This window comes from Cyrtonyx montezumae, unplaced genomic scaffold, assembly GCF_038088225.1.
Source record: "Cyrtonyx montezumae isolate F1298 unplaced genomic scaffold, pur_monq_1.0 scaffold_9, whole genome shotgun sequence".
Classification (NCBI taxonomy): Eukaryota; Metazoa; Chordata; class Aves; order Galliformes; family Odontophoridae; genus Cyrtonyx; species Cyrtonyx montezumae.
The window spans coordinates 11,993,852-12,018,822 of record NW_027072100.1 but is presented as its reverse complement, the minus strand read 5'-3'; the positions used below and the strand labels follow the sequence as shown (position 1 = coordinate 12,018,822).

Here is a 24,971-nt window from a genome sequence, read left to right as displayed (position 1 = left end):
GGTCTGACGCAGTTCGTGCGGTGTTGCTGTCTCCTTTTAGAGACCCTACTTAAAACATACAGGTTATCACTGTTTGATAAAAATAGATTCATACTAGCACAGTCCTCAAAGCCCCGTAAATAAGCGTTGTTAGAAATGTTGAGAGAGCCAAGAGTTTTGATCCACGCATCAGTATATAAACACACAACAAAGCCTGCTGAATGTCTCACCATTTAAAAATGTTGATAAGGTCTCCTGTCGTATTTTAATGAATCAGAAATGCAAAACTATTTTTTTCCATTTTTATTGCCTCTTATAAAACTATAAAGCCAGAATCCTGATTGCACTATTGTTTCTTGCCATTTTAGACTTTCTCCTTCTTAAATCCCTTGTGTTTCTCTCTTCATAAATCCTAATTAAGACTGTAGCATTATTACCTTGTATTTAGTGGTCCTAAAGAATAACTTCTGACCAGCATGTGACTGTGAAAAATTTCGTGTAAATAAATGCAATCTCACTTTTGGTAGGAGATGTATTTAGAAGAAGTATGTGCCGCCAATGAAACTAAGTGCTTTTGATAAATGGTTTGACATTGCTGATTAATTGGAACTAAAAACAGATGAGAAAATTAAACATATGTTCTTATTCAAGTTCCCTGAAGGATTTGTCAGGGAGCTTGGCATACACTAATAATTGCTTGGAATGGATTTAATAGCTCATCTTGTAGTTTTGCACACGCAAAACAATCACTCAATATAAAGAGTGTGGTGTCAACTGTCTTTGTTAATTAGGGATCTCAAACGCCTTTGGTAAAAAAGGTTAGCAATTAAGCTACAATTAGAAAGGAAGCATTCAGATGTGGTTTAACCACCTCGAGATCCATAGGCAGCAAGAGGAATAGGGCAGGTCTTCCAGAAAGCTTGAAATACTTTGCACCCGTGGTCTCCTCCTGCCCCAGGACACCTTCACCCCGTGCCCCTGGGGCCGAGTACGCCCAGCAGCAACGTGCTGACGTTAGCACTGAGATTTCACCGCACAGCCCTGGTGCCTGAACCCCTTTTGCTGATGGCATCGATTTATCTAAAAGCATTGCTGTAACCCTTTGAAGGAACCTGCTGCTCTTGGGCCTTCTCAGGGTTTCCCTGTGGGTCACTCACCTTCCTGGGTGCTCCTGGAGGACCTGGTAGACGCTAATCTGGAACGTTTCATTATCGAAGCGCTCGCGGATGTAATCTTTGTATATCCTGAACTCGGCAGCCGTCACTGCTTCCCCCTCTGGGATTCTGGAGAGATCAAACCTGAACTCTCGGTAGTGGCAGCGCTGATGGTGAAACTCTCTGTCATGCTCCACTGAAACAGAAAAACAGCCCATTAGCCACCTGCTTTGTTCCCTTTCCCCTCACCATCAAACACGCTTGTGAGTTGCCACAACAGAAAAGGGCAAGACTATCGGATTGCAGCATCTCATGCCATCCTTTGGTTTGATAAAGCACGTAGGAAATACAAGACTTTATCTAGGCTACTGTAAGCATAAAGACGTTTGCTAGAGTGCCTTTGAAACAGTTTTACAACTGCCTGGTGCAGGTGAGTGTTGTGTTCTAATGATTGTGGCGGCCCCGTGCTTAACAAGTGACTCTGGATATCTGCCACTGATAACAACCAGAGTGCTGTGTGAAGAGGTGGAAGAACTGACAGGGCTTTTCAGGAGAGCTGGTCCTCAGCCTGACTCCTCCTCCCGAGGAAAACACACACATATACCCACACCCATGTACACCGGTGTGCAGATTCCGGTCTGAGAGGCTTTTCATGCCAGTGACCCACATTTGGTGCCAGTTGAGTTCATTACATACGCTCAGTGCCACTCCAAGGGATGAAGATTTCATTTTAAGGCCCCTGAGTGGCAGATCCACCGCCCGCCCTGATGGGCCCACAGCACTGCTTGAGCCTGCTGGGGCAGAGGGTCAGTGGTGGGGAAACAAAATTCTGGGGCCGTCCCCCAGCGAGGGGAGGAGAGGTGTCAGTGCCCCATCCAAACACACAAAGCGCAGCACCGTTCATCGGACAAACTCCAAATTAAATAGACAAGCTGGACAAAGGGAAATGGGGAAACAGAGGTATGAGGGGACGGGTGGATTGGCCAGAGGTCACACCGCGCATCGTTCTAGGAGCTGAGGCTTGAAGCAGGGGCTTCCCGTGTGTCCTGGTCCTGTTGTCTGTCCACTTGACCTCCCTGCAGCTCGACTGCACAATTCAAGTAGTTAGCTCTGAGATTTTCTTGGCAAAGAATGCGTGTCTTTCTACAGGCCTGATTCTCTTCTGGCAGCAGTAAATCCATTGTGTAAATCCACTGACTTAAATGGAATTACTCCTGAAAAAGAGGAGTTTCGGCCCGAGTTTGGAAATTGCTATTTAAACATACAGCACCGTGCAGCACAGACAGACACGAGGGCCCCCCCGGCAGCAGGGACAGAGGGGGGGGGCCCGCAGGACCCCAGCAGGGTCAGCACTGCTCTGCTGGCCGACACACAGCAGTTGGCCGCGGGCGCTTCCTCCTCTCGCACATCATCGCTGCGCGGAGTCCAGGGCTCGTCGTTTGCCACTGTATGATTGCTGCTCAGGGAAATCCTTCAGTGCTCTTGCTAATAGCTGGAATTCATCTTGGAGGAGGTTTTTTTTTTAGGTATGAAACCCCTAAACTTTCCAAGACGGAGGCGATTCAGTTCAGCAAAAGGTTTTATAGTTTGGGCAGCCTTCGCTTGCGCTGAATGAATGAACAAAGTGATTGTTCCGCCCACAGCTGTAACGCGTAGCGCAGCCTCGGGAACATCACCTCTCCTCTCCTACCCTGACGTGTGAGAATTGGGAATAGTCACCAACTTTTGTAAAGCACTTGGCAGGCTAAAACTGCCCTGTAAGTGCTAGCAACGCTATTAAATACGCCTCAATCCCTTTCCTCCAAAATATTTGCAGCAGAAAAAGGCACAACGAGTATGATTTCAGTCTCAGCGGAATTTGTTTGCACCTAAATTACAGAGGAGTGGAAAAATATTTTACTATGGAATATCTCCTTTAACCACAACTATAGGAGAGTGACTATAATGTTGTGTGTTTTTAATTATATTATGGATAACATCACCAGCAGGGTGGATTACAGGCCGGTCAAACTGTAGCATGTATGGCTATGTATATGCTTCCAAAGACATGGGAAGGCTGAATTTTCGGAGTACACGCATGATGACAAATACATCAGCCAGCAGTAACCTTCAGCTACACACCACACAAAGTCTGACAACAGATGCATGAAGTCAGAACTTTTTTGGGTGCTGCCTGAGTTCACAGTGATTCCTACTGCACAGCCCTAGAAAAAATGTGTCATAGTTGTATGAGAAATTAATGGCCAGGGTCATAAAATAAAAAGCCCCGAAGTTTGAACTTTCCCATGCTTTGCAGATGTTTCGTTATAGGGTTCTGGGCTGAGCCATCTTTAGTGTTAAAGCAAACATTCCTGCGGCCATAGTCATTAAGATCATGAAAATATGTGGATATGTAACTGAAGAAAGAATCCCAAGAAACCCTTCAACTCAGTGTTTATTGTTTTTCCTCTTTTTCTCTGCACTCTGGACCTATCTGCTGACCCAGAAGTAACAAATCCTTTCAGAACTAATTTATGAGAAACACTGACCCTGAATCAACATCTGTTAGATGACTGCAGTAAATCTTATTACATAATTAAACAGCAAAATCTATGTTAAAATAATGTTAAGGGTCTGACTCGAACCCATAAAAGCAAGACTCTTCATTACGAGGACTGAAATCCTATCCTTAATTCATGCTGCTGTGCTTTGGTATTTGTGAACATATGGTACAGTATATATGATCGTGCACTTTTTGTAGTCCCCAGTAATACGTTAAGCACAGCAGCACGAGGTAACAGGGGAGTGCTCAAGAAGGCCGAGTTTCCTGGGTTTGATGGGTGTCGGTCAGAGCTTTGACAGCTCTGCAACCAATTAATTACCTGAGGAGTCTGAATAGGGCTGAGGGGCATTTAAAGAGAGGAATGGTATTTCAAGAGTTCAGTGAAACAATCAAGAGAATTGCTACAGCTCCTTGGATATGGCTGTAGTTTCTCTGTTACATCTATAAAATCTGTGATCCTTATTGACACAACCAACCATAACGAGAAGCTTTTGGTCATTCGTGATGGAGTTGAGGTTGGTGAGCTGTTATGTGTTAAACGCTCCTTTAAAAGTCATCACACAATTCGATTGCTTGCTGGTTATGGTTAATGGCCCTTCTGCCCAAAGAACTTGAACTCATGTTTGTCCTGGGCTTTTACAAACCACTACCACCCAAAGGCTGCTGGTGAATGGTTCTATCCCAGTTCCCAATTTCAAACACTGGAAACTCCAGCTCAGAAACTGCCACAGCTCCAATGCCTTGGCAGGGCAGCTGCTTGGGGAGGAAGCCAAGGCTCTGGATGTGCAGTCAAACATCATAAAATATGAAAAGACAGAACAGCCTTGAAAAATAATTCTGCTGTGGAACAGTGTGCCTTAGTTGTGGGAAAACAGTGGATCTCACCCCCTAACGAAATCATCCAAAGTGATTCATGTTGGATGCACATCTAAATGCTACCTCTCCTCACATCCAGAAGTGGACTCCTGTTTTGGAGGCACAAGCTCTATAGACAAATTTATGTCCTCATTTAACAGAAAGCCCAAAATCTGCCACTGCAAAATACCCATTGGGTCAAGAGTGGCACGGAGAGTGCAGCAGCTAGTTGTAGCTACGCGGGGATCATCGGGCACGCCCTTTGACACAGCTCTCTGGAAAGGGAAAGGCCAAGAAGTTGGAGCTTGAGAGCTGTAGTGTGGAGACAGACAACAAATCTGTGAGAAAATAAAGCACCAAAAAGTGTACAGGACAGTTAAGGTGATGCAAACAAAACGAGTACATACCTTAGGTTACTGCTTATCAGTACATCTGCCACACCTCTCTTGCAAATATGCAAGTAAGCTCAACATCTCTGAAGAGTCTGCCCTTGGTTATCTGCCCACCATCTGAATGCTGCGCAGATTGCAGCCATCTACTGATACACACAGGGCTCTGATCTCTTGGAAGTCTTTTGTTTCTCCTAACCAGCTCTGTACTGGCATTGTAGTGATGCAAGAGGAGGCAGGGTGGCATAGCTGTGCAACAGTGAGGATGGTTAAAACATGATGGGTACGTGTACTCCGGTGTAAAGTAGCCGAGTATCAGATTAAAAAAATATTGAAAGATGAAGATAAAATGGCACTTGTTTTGACATGTACCTTTTTCAGAGACAGAACTTAAAACACTGAGATATAGAGTTGAGAAAATATAATTGTTGACATCCAGTACTTGTGGTAATACTGTTGAAAAATTACCTAAAAAAGTAATGTTGGGCAGAAAACCTTGTGATCCTGCTATAACACCCTGGGGTATCCAAACTTCTAAAGCAAATGATACATCAGCAGAGAGCTGAGCGACTTGAACGGATCCCATGTTTGGTCATTTTCACAGCAAAGTATGTTAAGATTGGAAATGAGAGCTCCAGCTTCAGCTTCTTTGTAAATCACTACTGGAAAGTGAGCAGCTGATCTGAGCTAATTCTGTAAACACTGACTGAACCACTGGTTTTGTAACACGGACTGATGGTAGTCAAGGCATGATACCTGACAGCAACGACTATGTTGAGACAGCTTGTGCTAGCTTTTATTTCTGTCCACACATACCAAAGAGATGATAAGATTGTTTGGCTTCTATACCAAGCATGGTAGCACAACGTCAGTCATTAACACCATGTATCAGGCAAAGAACCGCTGAACGACGGCAAGAATTACTGTATTAAAAAAAAATGGTTACAGAAGAGTTAAAAGAGCTAATCCAACTCCACGGGGGGAGTCAAGAGAAATATTTCCACCAATTTCAATGGGTTTCACAGGAGTCCTTACTTCTGCCAATCTACTTAGTGAAGTTGTTTTCCATGCTTGTTTTCTGAAAGTGTGAAAACAACCTCGTTTCCACAAGCAAAGTAAACACCAGACAAATAGATTTTGTGCTCAGGCTGCCAAACTGCTGAAGCTTTGGTACCTTTGTGCCTCCTTCTCCCTGGCACATATGGAGGATATACTTGGAATACATTTTGAATATTTAAACAAGTCAAAATTTTAAAGTTCCCATTAACACTTTCTCCTGATAATGTGTGAGGTTTTTTTACAAGGCACTTCAAGAACGGTTGTCTCATTTATTGTAGTGATCTCAGAAGCCCAAATGCTACTTGTTGCTAATTTACAATGGAAAAAAAAAGCACCAAAAGGAATGTGTAGTAGGGTGTCTGTAACTTCTTTACTCCCCAAAAAGGCCAGAAGGGATTTGTAAAGGACTTTAATCTCAAATAGATTAAAGGTCCTGAATTCCTGAGACTGAAAGATAAGTCAAAGGAAAATAGATTCCAAGAGACAACACCCCCTCGTTTCAGCCTCAGCCACGCGGGAGAGCCATCAGCACTCGCCTGGGAAACCTGCTGCAGATCTGGATGCCAAAACCAATCTGCCACACTTCAGCAGCAAGGTCTAACAGGTTTTCATAGTGTCCCTGTGCCTGCGTGGCCCCAGGGTTGGAGGGAGTTGTGGAGGTGAGCTTAGCACATAGGAAAGTCCTTAACTCCTTCTCTGACAGCTGCAGAGCTGCAGAAAAGCAGCACGTCCCTCGAGGTGAGGTTGGCTGGCACGTGCGGGTCTGAGGGCTTTAGCTTTTCTGTTTTCATGGAAGAGCAAACTGTGCTTTGATTTACTGTGCAAAATGCCATTTGAATTTCCCTAGAAAAATCCCCTTCATAGCTTAGAGGTCCTAACCCAAAACTTGAGAAACTTCCTTGCATCACCCATGCAAAGGTTCCTAGAAACCAGCTGTCCTGTGACCCAAGAGCATCCACAGCCCTACAGATGCTACTGCCTCCAAAGGGAAGGTCGGCTCCTGCTCGTGCGTTGCCCACTGTCTCCATCAGAAGGGACTGTGGTGTGAGGAACATTCTCCAGCCCCAGCCAGGCTCTCAGCTGGCCTCATCCTCAGCTGGCATGGGCAGCAGGGCAGCCCCAGAGGCCTGGCCACATAGCTGCTGTGAAACAGTGCTGTAAATTCTCAGGATGCCAAATCTGAGAGCTCTTGATGGGATCCTAATTAACAGGGATTAAATGCTCCCTTTATAAATTGCACTCCTTTGTCTCTAAATTGGTGGATAAAATCACGTCGCTTATGAAATATGGCCCTTTCCTCCTTATGCTGGTGAGGTTTGTGGAGGAAACCAATTAGGGGGAGGATCCAGGGTCTCTGCAGCTGAAAGGCCCTACTGAGCCCATGGGGCTCCTGGTAGAGCAAGAAGTGCAAGGTCAGTCCCTATGTTTTTCTCAGGAGAACAGGGAGTGTAATAAAGATGGCAATCACACCATGCCAAGCTACAGACAGCAAAGGCCCATGCTCCCCTCTCACTGTGCTTGACAGCAAGAGCTACAGTGGCAGTTACAGTACATTTCTAACGGCAAGAATTTGGGAATGTGACATTCTGTGATTGACTTTCGTTTGCTTACTAACATTAGGCAGTTAATGCAGCAGTTAAAGAAATGCCTGAAGAAGAAACAGCTAAAGAATATAAACCGGGGTCCTATAGACCAAGTAGAGCAAAATTCCTGGGTTGCAAATGGCTGATGGGATTATTATTTTTTAAGAGTGGTAAAAAGTTTTGGCTTTTTTTGTACCGTTTATCAAAAGGTCCCTGCAGGATTTTGGAGAAATGAAAGGGAAAACATTTGATTAACTCTGTGAGATATGCTTACTGTACAGTAAGCTCACATTTACACCCATGGACTCACACTGCTCAGGTGTCTGTGCTCACCTGCCAGAGCCCTGTCCTCACAGCCTTGTCCCCACCTGCCCTGCACAGGAGTAACTCACACCCATGTACCCATTTTACACCCGGGTGAAGCAAGGTGAAGGTGATCATCTGTCGCACAGTAACTTCAGTGTGAGGCAGAGCTAAGTCCTGTCCCATCCACTGGTGTCAATCAGAGCTAATGCATTAATTTCAAGTGAGATGAAAACCAGGCTCCATACGTCCTGATCCCCAGCCCCAGAGGTTAGGAACAGGGGGATTCTAAATTCTTTAGGGCTCACGGCTGCAGAGCAATCCAGGGTCAGCATTTTTGCTCCGAGAGGGAGGGGAAAAGCCCTCTGGAGTTAATATTCTTCCTTTAACCATCACTTCATTTTTCCAGCTTTCAGCATGAAGGTGGTGTTGCCAGCAAGACCACCTAGCCACAAACCCAGCAGGGAGCTTCCAAAATTCTTCTGAACACTGACTCCTTGTTATAAATTCAGAAGTGGTAATAGCAGCAGTGCATATCACATCTGTGCCAGGCTTCGGGACTGGGAAGGAGCACTCTCTACTGCCGAACACAACTTGGAAAGATCCTTTCAGTGCACACATGTATCAGCATTAGCCATTTCTTTGTCAACAAATCCCTTAATACGTACCCCTTCTATCATGTACAGATGTCCAAAAAATAATGGAATACTGTACTACAAGATTAAACACTTTAATGGCAGCATATGTGTTGCATGACTGAACAATGGTATCATTGTGCGTGTACAAACAGCGGCTTGAGGGAAGATGGGTTTAATTATCTCCAAAGCAGCAGCAAGTTCTTCCTGACTCAGTTGAACTTCAGCAAGGGCTGCTCAGAGCAGGCATGATCATTTCTCTAAGAATAAGCCTGGGCCCTTCCTGGTGTTCTGATGGTAGATTTAGCAACACGCCTGCTTGGCAGGGCTTGGGAGAGCGATGGCAAGCTGCTGGCTTCCCAGGAACCCTGGGATGACAGGGTGCTGCTGCTGCCACGCATGCAGCACCCAGGAGGCTTTTCACTTAAGACTCCTTAGGATGGTAAATGGCAAAAGGGAAAGATAACAACTGGAGGGAATGGACAGAGGAGTGCATGTGTCACTTAAGCATCTGGAGATGCTCCGCTGCTGGGATTTTGGTGTAGGCACTTCAAAGCAATGCTAGGTGGTTAAGCTACTTCTGCTCAAAGAGCATCCATGAGATATCTGGGCAGGTTATGTGCAGGTAATTCATTTTCTTTTTTGAGCATAGACTGATCAGAACCCATTTACGCTGTGGTTTCTCTGCTGAAAACACAGCCAGACTAGATGAAAAGTATTGTGAAAAATTTACACAGGGGACTGCACTGTGAACACAAAACTCTCCTAATAGTAAACAGACCGACCATGGTGCGAATCCTGATGCTGGGTTTGCTCTGTCTGTATGTGTATCTGGGGAAAGCAAAGTAAAAAACACAGGGAAGTGTAGGAGTGGTGTTTCTTCAGAATAGCTTCTTCAGAGCCTTAGCGAGCAGAACACAGGAGAACAGTGCTGCTTCAGTCATCAGCTGCTGTACAGTAATTCTAGAGGATTAGGGGTGTGTAAAGGAACAGGGAAAAGGGATGATGAAAGGGAAAGAAAGCAGTGGGAATTCAGTTGTTCCTGTAGATAGATTCCTTCTCCTTCCTCCTTCAGTTTCCAGGAATCTCAAACTTCCTTGTTTCTTTCTGCTCTTTGCTGGGAGAGGGGATGCAGGACATTGCTGCACCAGCAGCAACCCTTTCCCAGTACCTTGGAAATGGCATTTTTCCAGGGAGGTGAGCTGGGAGCTGCAGCAGTGCTGCAAAACCTGTCTCTTTCCATGTGTTCCCAGCTGCCCAACATTGTGGCCATCTCAAAACATCCCAAATTCTCACGCAGTCACTGGGAGCATGGTTAACCAAGGCTGCTATTTCACTGTGCCAGCCTGCCCCACCGACAGCCCGGGCCTGCTGCTGTCTGTATGGGACAGCATGGAACTGCAGCTGGGAGCTCCTGCAGCTCCCTGCAAGGATCACACACTGCCCGGGGTGGGCAGCTGCCAGGTTTGCTGCCTACCAAACACAATCTTACTTCTGTATTGTCCTTGCCTGCACCATGATGTGTAGCACGGAGCCAGGCAGCCTAATAGCAGACACATACTAATGTCAAATTCAGCCCTCTGAATGCAGCCATGAAAGGTATGCAGAGATGCAGGAATACATTTTCCCTTTCCCTGTTTCAGTGTAATGACCACTCATGCTACACTTTTCCTTTGTAATTCAGGGGATGGCAAAACTGCTTTCATGTGCTGTATATCTGGAGAGGCCAACCTCACCAGGAAACTCCACCAGCATTAGGTGTGAACTCCAAGTCACACATCTCACCAGTGCACTGGAAGGTCAAGGAGATAGGGGCATCCTGGGGACAAGGGGAGGAAACACAGGCCTGGGTCGGGAGGCTGAGGCAGCAGCTACAGTGCAGGCAAAGGCAGCACTGCTCTAGAGAAGGGAGCAGGGAGATGGGGAGAGGCTGCAGAGCACAAACGGGGAGAAGTTAATGACAGTACAGTTCCCTGAGAAAAATAATCTGCCGTCCAACCAGCGGATAAATGGGGCTCAAGGTGCGTGCTGTAATCCAGAGGCCTCTCAAAAAGTCACTGATGCAAAAACCAGCAGTTGGCTCTGCCTGTACACAGCACTGAGCAAATGGCAACCAATGCCCCAGCCCACAGAGGGGGAGAGGTGACTGTTCAGGAATCATGGGCACTCAGCCAGAGGAGATAAGAGGCAGCAGGAGAGAGACCACCACTGCTGTGAGGGTACTGAAAATGGGATGTTTGGGTTGAAATGCAAATTTTGAACAAAAAGGTAATTCTTGAAGGATTCCAAGTGTGAAGCAGTTCTTGGAGCAAATTTCAGCTTAGGGGGGAGGGAAGAAATTGTCCCTGCAACATTTCAGGCCAGCTTTAAGGGAGCTTCAGGTGGGGGAAGGCAGCTCGCTGGGCCTGGCTGCCCTTCTGCTCCTTATTACTACTGGTGTTATTATTATACAACATGAAGTTACTTAATACAGCAAAAGATTCAACAGCATTTGCAAAACTGACACAGAAGGAGAGGCTGGGTTCTACACTGGTACAGCTGGTTTAAGGTATTTTAGAAGTAAATGAAATCAAATGAGAATTTATAATCCTTCCTGAGGTCTGGATTCCATCAGACTAAACTCATTAGGCATTAAGGTGCAGGTGCAGCTAAATAAAGGATTGTTCTGCTTTCCTTAATGCCGTAGATTCACATCTTGAGTTCAAAATAAAAGTCTTTTGAAAGCACGTGCATATATTGTGCATCTACTGGCAGCACTTGAAAGAAACGTTCAGCTGATGGAATCTTCAAATGCCTCATTTTTGTCGAAGGAATGTGCCTATTTCTGCACTGGCTGTGATAAGGGAGAAGTGGCTGCAAATTGGCCCCTCAGTGCTTATTCATTTCATTTGTATTAGGCTCCCTTTCATCTGCTGAACAACTGCCCAAATAAATAGCATAGCTCTAATTCATCCTTCCTTAGTAAATTATTGCCACAACAACACCAGCATCCCCCCAAATATCCCGAAGTTTAGATCTACATCTGTGCAGACTCCCGGGGAGGAAGGCAGTGGGAATGGAGCCCTTCTTGTGGTTCACTTTGATAAAGGGAAATAATCCAAGAACCAGTTTTCCAGGTTTCAAAACATATGACTTGCTGGATTTCTTAGTTTAAACCCCAGATTCTGGCTTTCTTGAGAAAGTAATTTGTGGGATATTACAAAATAACCAGCAGATATCCGAGATTCAGATCTCAGAGAAGAAGCTCAGCCTTCTTCAGAGTGCAGGGAGATGGAGCTGCCCTACACAGGGGCGACAACTCCTGAGGGGAGAGGTCCGTGCATCCCGGAGGGGAAAGCCCTGCACAATATAGCTGTTCCCTTGCACCCACACTGTTACATCCATCACACATTTTTCAGGTGCTCTGTATATGTATGGGTGCTCCAGGGATATTGATACAGCTATCAAGCCAGGATTCCTGGATAGAAGTGCATATTCTGGAGACGTGAAAGGAAACATTCTGGAAAATGATGATGAGAGATGTCCATTACTGCTTAGAGAGATACCACAGAGTGCCCTTCCTCGTGAAAGTGGGGCTTCGTGACCTACTTCACACTTTTCTTTGAGATCATCATGTTTCCTGTGTGCTGCCAAGACAGCTCAGAGCAGGTGGGGCACGGCAGTGCTTCCGTGGTTTTGAAACATAGGAAGCAGGGACAAGGTCATGGCCCAGAGGAGCACTGATCCTGCCCAGCACATCGTCCGCGTCGCTTTGCCTGTGATGGGTCTCACAGTTACATGTATGAACTTTTTGCTTTCTAGGGAGGTTTGTTTTTCAGCACATCCGTTCCTATTGAGGCGACTGATTTGCTGATTTGGGGAAGGCTCTAAGGATCATGAATATTGAGTTGATTGCATTCCTACATCGTTCTGCTGGCAGATGTAGAATGCTAGTGTCCTCAAGTGATGGCAAATTTGAACTATTATGTCAGAAATGTCCTCAGAAGATATATACATACACGTACATCGTGTGTGTGAGAGAAGACACGTATATATACACATACACATGTACAGAGTGGGTGCGTGTGTGTGTACGTGTCCCCTTTACACCCCAAATGTTGGTGGCCATTGCTCCAGGCAGAAAATCATCCAGGAGATTTATTTTCAGTTTAATTCCCACCCACCATCTGTATTATACGAGAGGAATTTCTGCACAAGATAACAGCACCAGCAGCACTGAGCCCTGCATACCGTGCGCAGCAGCTCGTGTATGGCAGCACCAGATTCCTGACTGAGCCTCTCAGTAGGGCTGGGCCACCCAGCTCCTGAGTCAGCCCCTAACAACGGCGTTTTCTGTTTGTGTTCTGTTGGGGCTTTTTTTGTTTCTTTTTTTTTTTTTTTTCTTGTCTTCAAAAGCAGTTTTGCAATTGCAGTTCTGGGGTAAAAGATCAGCTGTTGTAATACACGCTCGTGTCTTCACATCGCTTTGGTATGAATGAAGGGAGCACAGCTCAGGTCCTGTGCCTGCAATTATTAAAAATAGCAGCGAGCTGACAGTATGGCACTTATGAGTGTCTCCCAAGAAGCAGGAACACAGCTCATTCTGCTCCAGCTCGGTCTCCAGCCTGCCAACCACTGTCTTCCTGCTGGACTGCCAATATGGGAAGGAAAAGCTTTCAGAGTATTAGACACGCTGGTTTATATGCTTCCCCCGCTGCCATATCTCAGTGAAACAGCTTTCATCTTACAGCTGTGGGCTAATGAGCAGAATGACAGTTGCTGTTTATTCTAAAGAAATGTTTGGGGTTTGCTTGAGCATGTTTCTGCATTCCTTCATGTACTTCTGTGTTCCCTGTGTTAGGTTTTAATGCAGCGTAACGGTCAGAGATTTCTGGGGATACGGAGTCCTAATATTCCTGTAATTTAATTACAGTGCATGCCTCTGAGCTGCAGGAACTGCTGCACTCAGACGTCAAAACGGTGCTCACACCAACGAGAGAAGTTTTGCACCACATCTGATTCGCTTCTTCCTTTCACCCGTCTCAAAGACAAACTGAAATGTCTTCATCTTCTGACTTGGGCTGAGATTTGAAGACTTTTGGGCACCAAAAGCTTCTTCCTGAGTCGAAGAGCAAGAGCTGGGCTGAGGGATTTTTTTCTCCAGCCCTTCTCCTCTGCAGTTTCTTACAAGTATATTTGTGTAATTAGGGCGCCTGGTAGTAATGCTGTTAAAATACAAGTGGGCACATTTATTGTTTCCTCCAAAAGGAAACAACCAATCTCCAGCAGTTCTGGTTTTTCCCTGCCTCAGCCGAACATTTGCTGCTTTATGTAGCTAGCAGATTGTGAGACTAAAGTTACTTCCTTTCCTCCCCCCCCCCCCCCCCCTCCAACTCCCCCTTTTCTTTTTGTTAAACAGAAAAAAAAATCCCCTCCTTTCTCTTCAGCATCACTGGATTTTTTCAGGATCTGGTCAGAACAGGGAACTGAAACTCAGCGTGATGTTTATAGTGCCACACAGGCTTCAGCAGAAGTGATGTGCACCACTCTTTATTAACATCTAAAAAGTCCCAGTGGGATTATAATTACTGCACAGTAATGAACAAATAAAAATAGCCAGATTAAAATGTTCCAAATATTTTGGAGGAAAGAAGCAATGAGTTTTAACCCCGACAGCCAGGGAGGAGCAGACTGCCAGCACCAAGTGCGCCCGCAGGAGAGGCCGTGGTAGGGATCGCCAGCGCCGAGCGCTCATCGCTCACGGTGCTACAGGCACTGGGCTGGTGTAAGGAAACTGCTGCTCGAGTACTGATGTAAAAGCATTTGAGGATTCAGAATTTCTTACTTCTAGCCATTCTTTTGTCTTCCATTTGCATGGACTGGCTTTCCTTTGGGGTGCTGAAGGGCGCATTGCAGTCTGTGGGCATCTCATGTACACGAGCAGTGAGGTGCTGGCAGCACAGCTCCTAGCCCTTCTCGGTAAGACTTGATTCTCCACTTGAGTTATAACTCCCAATTTCTGATGCTGTGTTATTTCATGAGCATTTTTAGTAGCTCTCCCAGAGTTCTTTTGGTCTCTTTTTAAAAGTTTTACTGCCACTCTACTGTGGAAAGAACAATTGGTAAAAGGGGAGGATGGAGGAGGCTGCACCGGTGCCAACCAAGCGAGGTGGCCGAGGCAGCTTTGGCCCAGTGGCTGTCATAGAGTCAAAGCTCGACCAGATTTACAACCCCAACGCTGGGTGAAGGCACAGTGCAGCCCCCAACAGCATCAGCTGCAGCGAGGTCACTGCTCTGCAGCCCTGTGCAGTGGGGAGGACCTGGTGCAGGTGGGATGGGAGCAGCAGTGCTGGGAGGCTGCAGCCCAGAGGGGGGGGACTTCTGCTCCTTGGAAAGGGGCTTGGGCACCACAGACAAAGCTCTGAGACACTGTGCTCCGTGAGATTGTCAGCCCCAGCAGCAACACGTTATTCCCCCACGTAAACAGCCTCACAGGAGCATGCTTGTTTTAATTATTATTTAGAGGGAAGCAATGCCGTCTCTCCCCTCTCCCTTTTTTTTTCATCCCTTTTTAAAAGGAAGGCAGCTTTTAAGAGCTTGCCACGAAGATCTAAGTTAAAGGATTTTCTCTACTACAAAGCCCGCATAGTTTCCCAGGCCAGGTGGGCCTGATAGTACTGACTGCATGCTGAAAACCTCATCCCCACCCTTCAGGCACTTTAATTGTAAGCCTTTCCAGATACACTGGATAAACACTGTCAAAATGAGCCTGAAAGGGCTGCTGTTGTTGTTTTAGCCCTTAAATAATGATGAGTTTGTCTGTCTAATTACAGCGTAATCTTCTTTAAGCTTGGACTATTTGCAGTATCTTTTAAACAAGGCAGAATCTAAATCTGCAAATTTACACCACTCCTTTAAGAAAAAGCAGAATTTTTATTCCTGTAAAATTTAACTGAACCTGATCAGAGAAGAGCCGTGCTTGGAAGTTATCTCTCTGAGACAAAGGAGGAAGAATAGCATGCGACCTGGAGACGCAGCAGAAACTTAATCTTCCACGGATACAAATTTTCAGACAGTTTAGAAATAGTTTAAGGTAATTCACGGGAAGGTTTGAGTGACAAAGCACATTACTTGGAGTGCCTTTCCTTCACTGGGCACTTTCTAAATTCTTTCCCTTTCATTTCTTTACTCTCTGGAGACTCTTAAATCCAGTGAACCAAAACAACACTTTGTTTGTTGGTATAGTGCAGCGCTGGCACAGATGGCAGACACTGCACCTGCTCCAATAAAATGGGAAATTGAGAGATAAACCATAGCACTCATTAACAGGAATCCACTGAAACATGAACAATTTGTGTTCTGAATCTCTTCCAGGAATAAAAGGAGAAACACATAAGCAGACCTCGTTCTCATCCTCATCGGTTTAAAATTAATTTGTTTCAATGAACATTTGCTCCTCTATAGCGCTGAAGAAACGATGATTACTCCTGAGTGTCTTTAGGAGAGGGAGTGATTTTATCTAGCTACACCTATTCTTCTAAACAAACAATATCTGTTGGCATTGTCTGTCCTCAGTGAGTCCTCCTCTTTTCTTCTTCCCGTGCTTTCTCATGCTGAGTAAGAGCACTGTGAGTCCATAATGATCAGAATAGCAGCACAAACAAAAGCCCCTCCGCTCATCTATTAGCAACCAGCTAACACAGGGGGAGCCCCAGAGAGCGCCTGTAGAGGTCACAAAACTCACCGCTAGATCGCTTTTTTGTCCCAGCATGGGGAAAATGCTATGTAATATCTGATGGGCCGTTAAAATAAGCTGAAATGGGAAGCAGCATGAAGAAATAGCTAAGGGAAGGATAAATGACTTCATGCGTTCACCTCGATCGTCACTGTTTGTGCAGTTGTTCAGCATCCCGTATATCTCTCTCTTTCTCTCACACACATCCCATAGAAGAATGAAATGCAAAATGTCATGAAAATTCCTAAGTATCATTTAATGTTGGCGGCCCCGCGCTGTAAAGCCATTTATATAAAGCTGTGGTTGGCAGCTCTCACTCTTGCATGGGAACAAATTAACATTGGCATTCCAAACACAGGAAAGTAAGGAAATTAGAAACACAGCTTATGTTTGGCCAGTGCTTTGAAATACTGTACCATGCTACTGATGTCAATTAATGAGAAGCAGAATTTTGCGGAGAGGGTCTGGTTTTGAAACACATTAACACACGTTAAACATGTTTGCACAGGAACCGGATTGGAAGCATCTCGGTTCCAAAACAATAAAGCAATTACACTAAAACTCGTAGACTCAGAGTTGCCATTAATTCAATCCACTCAGCCTGGATCACTACAGGATTTACACCGACTCCGTGGACACAGACGCTGACGGGACCGTGCGTGGCACGTCCCCGTGGGGCCGCGTGTCAGGGTGCAGCAGAGCAGGCCACCCCCACAGTAAGAGCGCTCCAGAACGCAGCACTGGAATTAGAATCGGTCCTCGCTTCGCTACCTGCAGCTTTCCCTTAGCAAAAGTGTTTACCAACAAAATCTCAAGCCCTTCTGGTTTTACACGCACGCCAAAAAAGATCTCGATGGAGGTTTATCTCCTGGCACAGCTCCGCCGCCTTCAGTGGAATTCCTCCAGCACGGAATTCAGCCCCGCAGTCTTTACAACGCGCTGTTTATTTGTACTGTGATTCAGATATTTTGATACCAGGAATCTTTCATCGCTGAAGTTTCTCCATGTGAAATATGTCTCGCATTAAGAAATATCGGTTTCACGTTTTTTGTCAAAGAGTATTTGTTAAATTGTGTTTGTTGCAATGGATGGGAATTCAGCTGTAGCTCAACAACACGGGTTCGGCTAATAGTGCTAAGCAGTGACTAAGAGCAGCTCGTTCTTGTTTTGATTATTGGCGGTAAAGGAAACCTCCCTCAAAAACAATTTCAAGATTAGGAGAGAAAGCAGTTTGAAGCTGTAGCAGGAACTACTGCATGCTCGTTCTTTTCAGCGTGGGGGCATTTCTTTGGCCCAGTTCTGTTCTCAGTCGTGCTGGCGTACATCAAGCAGGAGTTGATTGGGATTACGTTGGACGTGCAGTTGTGTAAATGGGACCGCAGGGCTGGCTCCAGTAGAAATAGGACCATTTACACCCAGTGAAGTCCTAGCCAAGAACTGTCTCTTGAGTTTCCATTTCCCAAACCCGTATGAGGAGCCTTATCCATGTGATCGGGCCTAGGGAGCAGTCCCATTTACTTCAAATGTTTCTAGAATGAGAATCTTAAGCCCCAAACTAATTTTAAAGCTCCCTAATTTCTAGAAATGCCTTCTGTTTAGAAAAGGAACAGAAATGTATCTAATAGCTTGTTTTATATGTCTATAAGTGTACTCAATTCAAGCAGATATTTTGATGCTGGCCCCAGAGGGGATGGCTGCAGCACTGGAGAGGAGTTACAATATCCCGACCTCTCGGTGCTGTGTACCAACTGGCAGTCCCTCATCTGCCTGCTACCAAAATTTGCTTACTTGTGCTCTTGCTCGGATGACTTCATCCATCGTTGCACCTTCTTGCTGGTATTCACCAAGTTTGGATGATGTAGACGTGTAAAACTAAATGTGTTATCATTTTAACCACAAATTAACAGTTTCTATATAAATATTAGCATTTCCTCACTTGGCCCAAGGATTGAAGCCATAATGGCACTAACAGCACATTGGATTTAAACTAATTAAAAACAGAGGCTCTTGCAATTCAATATATTGATTTTACCAGTGGGACTTAAATCTTTTATAATAAGTGTACACAGCTGCACCGCTCACCCACCGCCACTTTTAAAGCTAATCCCTGCATTCCTCCTGACAATAACATGACAGGATCCACACATCCCAGTATTAGCCTTAACCCCGGTGACACTGCCAGAATGTATTAAACTAAAACATAGCAGTGTCCTGTTTAAAAGGAGCCTGTCAACAGCCCTGACTGGGCTTTAATAGTTATAATCTCTTTTTTAATTAATGTTCCCAACCTGTTGTACGACGTTCCATCGCACATCCCTCGCTCCAACCCGAAAAGGCGTTTCAAGCTCACGTAGGGCAGAAAGCCCTGCTGCTGTGCAGGGGCCCTTCCAGCCGCCGTGCAGGAGGGCAGCGGGGATGCAGCGCTCCCAGGAGCGGTCCTGCACGCTTTGCCTGTGCCCAGCTGCTCTTCCAGGCACACAAGAGCTGGCCGTCCAGCTCTTCCCCTTCAGAGCACTTCCGAGCTGCAGCACTTTGCCTTTCAGACCACAGTCGGGGCTGGGGGCTTTCCCTGCCCACGGAAACTGCGAGCAAAGGGGAACGATTCCCACAGCTTCTTCCCCTGCCCCTTTGCAGCAGACAAGTTGAAAAGGGCTGAATTTCTGCCTGGAGCTGCCTGCACCCACGCTGCCCGCAGGGCGGACCTGCCAGGGTGGGAGAGCTACATCAGCACCGGGAGGGGGGGGGAGAAAGCAGAGGGCTCGGCCTCGTGCGCGGCCACGGCCATGTGATCGCGAGCAGGCATTGGGGCTAACATTTAATCTGCTTTGTTTCAAGTGGGAAATATGCGAAGATCAAATAAGTTCAAATCCAGGTCAAATATCCTTGAAAATCTTTGATTTATATAAGCAGGAAAATGAGGTTTAAAAGAAGTGATTATGAAAGGGTTACTAAAAACACAGCTGTACGCGCACTCTTATATCTGAGGCTCTCCAAAGAAAAACTGTGTGACATCTATATTAACCTTTGGCTGTACACCAACGAAGGCCTGTAGTGAGCTGGAATGCAAGGCAGCCCCTTCCAAACTTTAACACAAGCCAGGTTACAGCTGCAAATGCCTGCAGCCCGTGCTCACTTTATAAAGTATTCCCCGAAGGAAATTTTTTAACTGTTATAGAATCTTTTTCTAATACCCTACAGTGTTAAAGCCTGTTATTAAAGGGCAGAGAGATGGTTCCCCATGCCAAACACTTGTCAACAAAAAGGATAGCCAGATGGTACGAAATGAAAGGAAACTTGGGGGCTCTTCAGCTCCTTCACTTACATTAACAAAAGCCACTTTGATGTGCTCCTTCCAAGAATGACTAATTCCACCCCCCTCCCCTCCCCCCCCCCCTTAATTTTTTGCCAGGATTAAGCAACGTTGTTCATTTTATAATCAGCCACGAGACAAATTAACAAATTGCACAGCATTCGTGCCGACTCCTTAAGAAAATGCTCAGTGTGAGTCTGTTTACCGAGCCAGGATCGCCCGCGTACGGACAGCTCCATTATTTTTAGAGGAGGGGGTCCAAGCGAGGCAGAGGGCAGAGGATGTTTACTCTTCAGCCGCTGTTTATAAACTTGAAATTAAACTGATGCAAAAAAAGGTTTTGTGTTCTCTCAGTGCTTCAAATGGATCCGTTTGTAAACTTCGTTTGGATGTGGGTCTGAAATGGAACTCCGACTAATGCAATTGCAGTAATAAATTCTGTAAAATTAGACAGCAATTAACTGACTAACTTCGTCAGACCACTGTGGCTAAACTCCGTGTAATTTACACGTCACTTCATTCTTGACACAAATCCATTCCCCATCCATCTTAGCGCAGGTGTAAGTTAGTACGAAATGCAGCCTGTGAATTAACTGGTTATAAATCTAAATCTAATTAATTGTCAAGATTTTACAGGAATATTACACGCTTAGTGCAGAGCTCCCTGCAACACAGCCCTGAGATGGAGCACCTGTGCTTGGGTTCCTCCCACCAATACCCAGCGTAAATTCTTTGGGATAAACACACACAGCATCTCCATAGAAATCAGTGTGGATGTGTGCCTGGTTTGGGGCTGTTTTTCTCTCTTACTATGCAGCCCAGTCAACCTTGCCATGTAAACCTTATTTTCTTACACGTTTTCCTCCAAAGCTGCATGACGGGGAATGTGAATAAAGCAAAGGAAAAAAAAAACCCACCCGTGTTTGTAGGTTGGCGTTTGGAAGCCCGGAATAACACGTTTTGTTCATTTAAATTCAAAATTACTATTTCTTCAGCCACTTTTACTTCCTCCATTACTGGGATGAACGTCTATTATGTAGTGACACTTCCTCATTGTGATGGCTCTGCTATAGTAATGAAAGCCTACCTGTGAAACGCAATGCTCGCAGGGTATCTCTCACAAAAGTAGGACACAGTTTACTACAGGCTGCGCCCAGCAATTCAGCTCTGGTGTGAAAGGGATCGCTGCAGCAAATCTCCAAACAAGCATCAGTCCTGCAGCACATCTTCTAGCTTTCCCTGGATGTTATGGTGCTCTGTGCGTAGCAAAGCAGGTGTTACATTTTGCTATATATGCGAGTGGCTGGCCTAATTCTCTCAAACATCCACAAACAAGCCTGTCTTTGTCCTATAAAGATGAAAGACCGATGACTACAATGGGATGAAAGGTGCGCACAGGGATGAAGAAAGCCATTACGGATCTATGTCCTTTGAAAACTCGTCCTGGCATGCACTGTTGACAGGGGAACAAAACAGTGCAGATAAAGCTGGGAGAGGTGCCTTGCTGCTCCTGATTCCACCTGTCTTGTTTAAAGCCATTGGGTTTTGCTGCGCTCCTCCGTCCTGCTGGCCATGCCACCAGTACTTTGCATGGGGAATGCCTTGGCATGTCTAAGCCAACTACAAAACACAACAGCTCAGAACGGATATAGCCACTGTCGCCACCACATCACGGAGGGACTTGGATTAGTGAGCACGTACGGTTCGTACAACGCGCTCTACGCTTCGACATATCCCAGAACGCAATTTGCACTTGGCAGCTGGTGGATGGGTTCCACTCGGATCACAAACCATTCGAATTCAAAAGAATTTGGGACCTGAATATTAACCCCTTTTGTTTAAGCCCTCCCCATGCAGCAGGGTGAGCAGCAGTGCCGTGGTGGGGAGCTGTGCAGCCGGAGCCATCGCAGAGCTGCGCGTCCTTCGCTGGGTACTCCCACGCTTCACTCCTCTCCAGCTCCTCTACAGCTCTGTGCATTTCACTCCACTGAAACTCACAGAAGTGTGAATTTCACTACGGTCGTTTCCACATCCTTTGTCTTCCGCAGGGAAGTGCTGTGTGTGTGTACATCGTGTAGGACCCAAGACCCACACAGAACATTGTTTGCGAGATCGCCCTTATCTCTAAAGCCAAATATTTGACCGCCATTCCTACTTCTGGCTGCTCAAATATTTGGTTTTAAATGTATCATTGCTGAGCAGCTTAAGTATCTAGCAGTGATTAGGCAAACATGGTAATTGTAAATGGAAAGTATCAGCCCTCCTGAAGAGCACCGTCCCCAGGCCAAACCTAACCCACAGTCCTGCTGCGAGCTCAGGGCAGTTAATGAGAAGGTGCAGCTCGTGCAAAGCAGAGCTCTCCTGCAGTGCCACGGAAGAATTGAGTTGGGGCAGCTGCCGTGTCCAGTAATTACTGTTGTTTGCCATTGAGCTTTGCAGATACCGACACTATTAACTCTGGGATTGGAGAGGTGGAAGTTTAACCTGCGCTGCCCCTGAGTCCAGAGACACAGTGAGACATGAACAGGTTCACGGGTCTGCGATCCCCAGCAGGTTACATGCTGGAGAAGCACTGCTCTGCTCTTTTCTTGGGTTGGGACCAACTTTGAGTCAATCTCGTTTTGGAAGTGCTACTTGTGTTGTGTCGGGAGCTTGCAGACACCCGATCTGTACGTGTGGCGGTTTCAGCGCTGTGCGTGGTGAGGTCTAAAAAAGGACAGAGTGAAGCACGGTCTGTAATCGTGTATTGGAAATAGAACGCTTGTCCTGATGGCGTTTTACTCAAATCCAGCCAACCCAGTGCGAACGGGTGTGCAACCTACAGCAAGCAAATAGGAATCAGATTGGGCCATAGCATCTAATTAGAGAGGCCTAGCGAGCCGCATACAAAGCGTGCCAACTTCGTATCGTTTGCATTAAGCCATCCACATGCGCTCGGGGAGGGAGGCAAGTTGGCGGCACTAATGGAGGTCAACAGGAAAAGCTGCGGGAGTGAGCGAGGATTTATTGTGGGATGGCCCCGAGCCATCGGGACTGCACTGGGAGCCCCACGTCCTCGTGGCCCCGCAGCGCCGTGAGCCCGCGGGCTTCGTGTCCTCCTCGGTGACGTGGGACACGGCCGAGCCCCGCGGCGCAGCTCCTACCTGCAGGGCCGCGTGGGGAAGGATGGCACGGAACCGTCCGGCGCAGAAGCCGGCAAAGCGCTCGGGCATCCGTCCCCGTGCTGGGACGGCACCCGGAGCCCTGGGCACGCCGTCACCTTCCGAGGGCCGCTCCCGCCCCTCCTCGCCGCCCGTCCCTCCACCTGCCCCGGCCCCCGGGCACTCACCCAAGTTGACGAAGCTCATGACCATGTCGGCCTCGGTGAGGAAGTTGCTGTCCTGCAGGCTGGCCAGCGGCGGCCCCTGGGTGCTGAAGATGGGCTTGTACGGGTAGGAGAAGCCCTCGCCCTCCTCGGCCGCCCCCGCCGCCCCCTCCTCCACGGACATGGCATTGTAGAGGTCCAGCATGAACATGGGGGCCGAGTTGTGCTTGCCGTGGAGGTGCGGCCGCGGGCGGTGCGGCAGGCCGAGGATGGAGAGGATCTCCCGCTGCATCTCGCGGCGCTCGGGGCCGCGCAGCCGCCGGTGGATGAAGCTGGAGTGCACCTCGTTGTCCAGCGTGAAGTCGGCGAGGACGCAGCGCAGCCAGAGGGCGGGGGCGGCGGCGCCCAGCACCAGCAGCCAGGAGGAGGGCTGCCCGCGCCCCGCCGGCATCGCGGCGAGGCGGCGGCGGCGGCGGCGGCGGTGGTTGGGGGGGGGCGCGGGGCTGCCCCGCCGGGGGACGCGCCCCTCCGGCATGCGCGGCCCCGCGCTCACGGTGCCGGCCGCCGGCCCCCGCGGAGGAGCCGCGGTCCGCTCATGGCCCGGCGGGGGCTGCGCGGCGGCCCCGGCCCATGGGACGGCGAGGGAGGAGGAAGAGGAGGAGAAGGAGGAGGGAGCGGAGTCCCGAGCGCTGCGGCCGATCCCGCGCGGCGCGGAGGAGCCGTGTGCGCTGCGTGCTCCGCGGAGAGGCAGCGGGAGGGTGGCTCTGGTGGGAGGAGCAGGAGCGGAACCCAACGCGCTCCTCTCTCGCCTGCCCGCTGCGAACCGCTGGGAGAGCAAAGCCGCGCTGCCGCCGGGAGGGGGAACGGGCTGACGATCAGGTTGCTCGGCAGGACGCGTGCTGCTGGCTCGGGGCGAGGGCGGCCGGTCCCGGCGGTCGCATTAACGTGGACGCGATGAAGGAGAAGACGCCCCGGGAGGGAGGGGAGGAGGGCGGGCGGTGCGAGCGGAGCCACAGATCGGAGGTGCGGATGCGCCGTCAGTGCGCGCCCGGAGCCCTTTCTGCAGCCGGGGCGGTGCGCTCAGCGCCTCAGAGCCACGGACGCGGCAGTGTGGCCGTGCTTTGCCCCCACCCCGCCCTGTGCGGGCTCCTCGTGCCGCCTCGTTCCCCCTCTCTGTCCCCTGTCCGTTCTGCTTTACCGTGCACACCCCTGCGCGACGCTCCGGGAGTGCTTCGGCAGCGTTTTGAAACACCGATTTCACTGCGTTTCTAACTCGGTACATAACACCCGCAGCAACGCAGCCCCAGCCCCGGCCGGGCTGGGTAGCGCTACTCAGTAGCGAGAAGCTCAGGGAGCACCATGCGCTCTGCTGCTTCCCCAGGTCTCACTTGGAAAGCAGGAGGAGAGCAGGATGAAAGGGTTTATCCGGGACACCGAGCCCAGCCCCGGGTAACCTCCGGAACCAGGGACACGCACGGCGTTGATGCTGCCGTTAAGATTCATTCCCCAGACAAAGGAGAAAGAAGAGGGTCAGGGAGAAAGAAGGTCAGTGCAGTTTATTGGATTGCACCTCTGGTGTTTTCAGACCAGTAGTACCAGCACCAGATCCTGCGTATGCTCTGGAAAAAGAAAGTTCAGCCCTTCTTTTAGCTCTTTATGTTTACATTCCTCGTGCAGACGGCAGGTAACTGGTAAGAGCTGCATGGGAAAGACACAGAATGTTTTAGCATGTTTGTGCGCATCCGCGTACACCTCTTAATAACAGGGAAACTGAGGCATGGCGTTGACATGACTCACAGAGCTATTGAAATAGTGGTGGAACCAGCACTGAATCCAGCTCAGTCCGAACCCTTGTTCAGGAATGCATGGTGGTGGGGGCAGAGGCGGTGCAGGGCAGCCAGGGTCTGCAGCACGGAGCAGAGCTGAGCCCGGGGTGCTATGGAGGGCTCAGATCCCACCCCAGTGGATGCCTTCCCCTCACCCCTCACTGATGGGAGCACCAGCCCTTAGCTCTTGTGCTTCAGATGTGCTGTTAAGATCAGACTCCCCCATAGTTCCTGAGAAGCAGTACCAACCTGCTCTTAACCAGGCAGGTATTTGCCTAAATTTCTCTCTTGCCTTGGGTGTGGTTTCTTGACCAACTT

At 48.0% G+C, this 24,971-nt stretch overlaps 1 protein-coding gene across 1 annotated transcript in view; it reads right to left on the bottom strand.

Moving 5' to 3' along the window:
* BMP7 (bone morphogenetic protein 7) overlaps window positions 1-23,605 on the bottom strand; it is a 40,498-nt gene extending 16,893 nt beyond the window's left edge. Inside the window, exons 1-2 of the mRNA XM_065754538.1 lie at window positions 22,852-23,605; window positions 1,137-1,329 (exon numbers count right to left, since the gene is read on the bottom strand). Coding sequence (XP_065610610.1) covers window positions 1,137-1,329; window positions 22,852-23,362 — 704 coding nt within the window. The 5' untranslated portion in view covers window positions 23,363-23,605. The remainder of the gene's footprint in view (window positions 1-1,136; window positions 1,330-22,851) is intronic.
* Window positions 23,606-24,971: the final 1,366 nt, after the last annotated feature.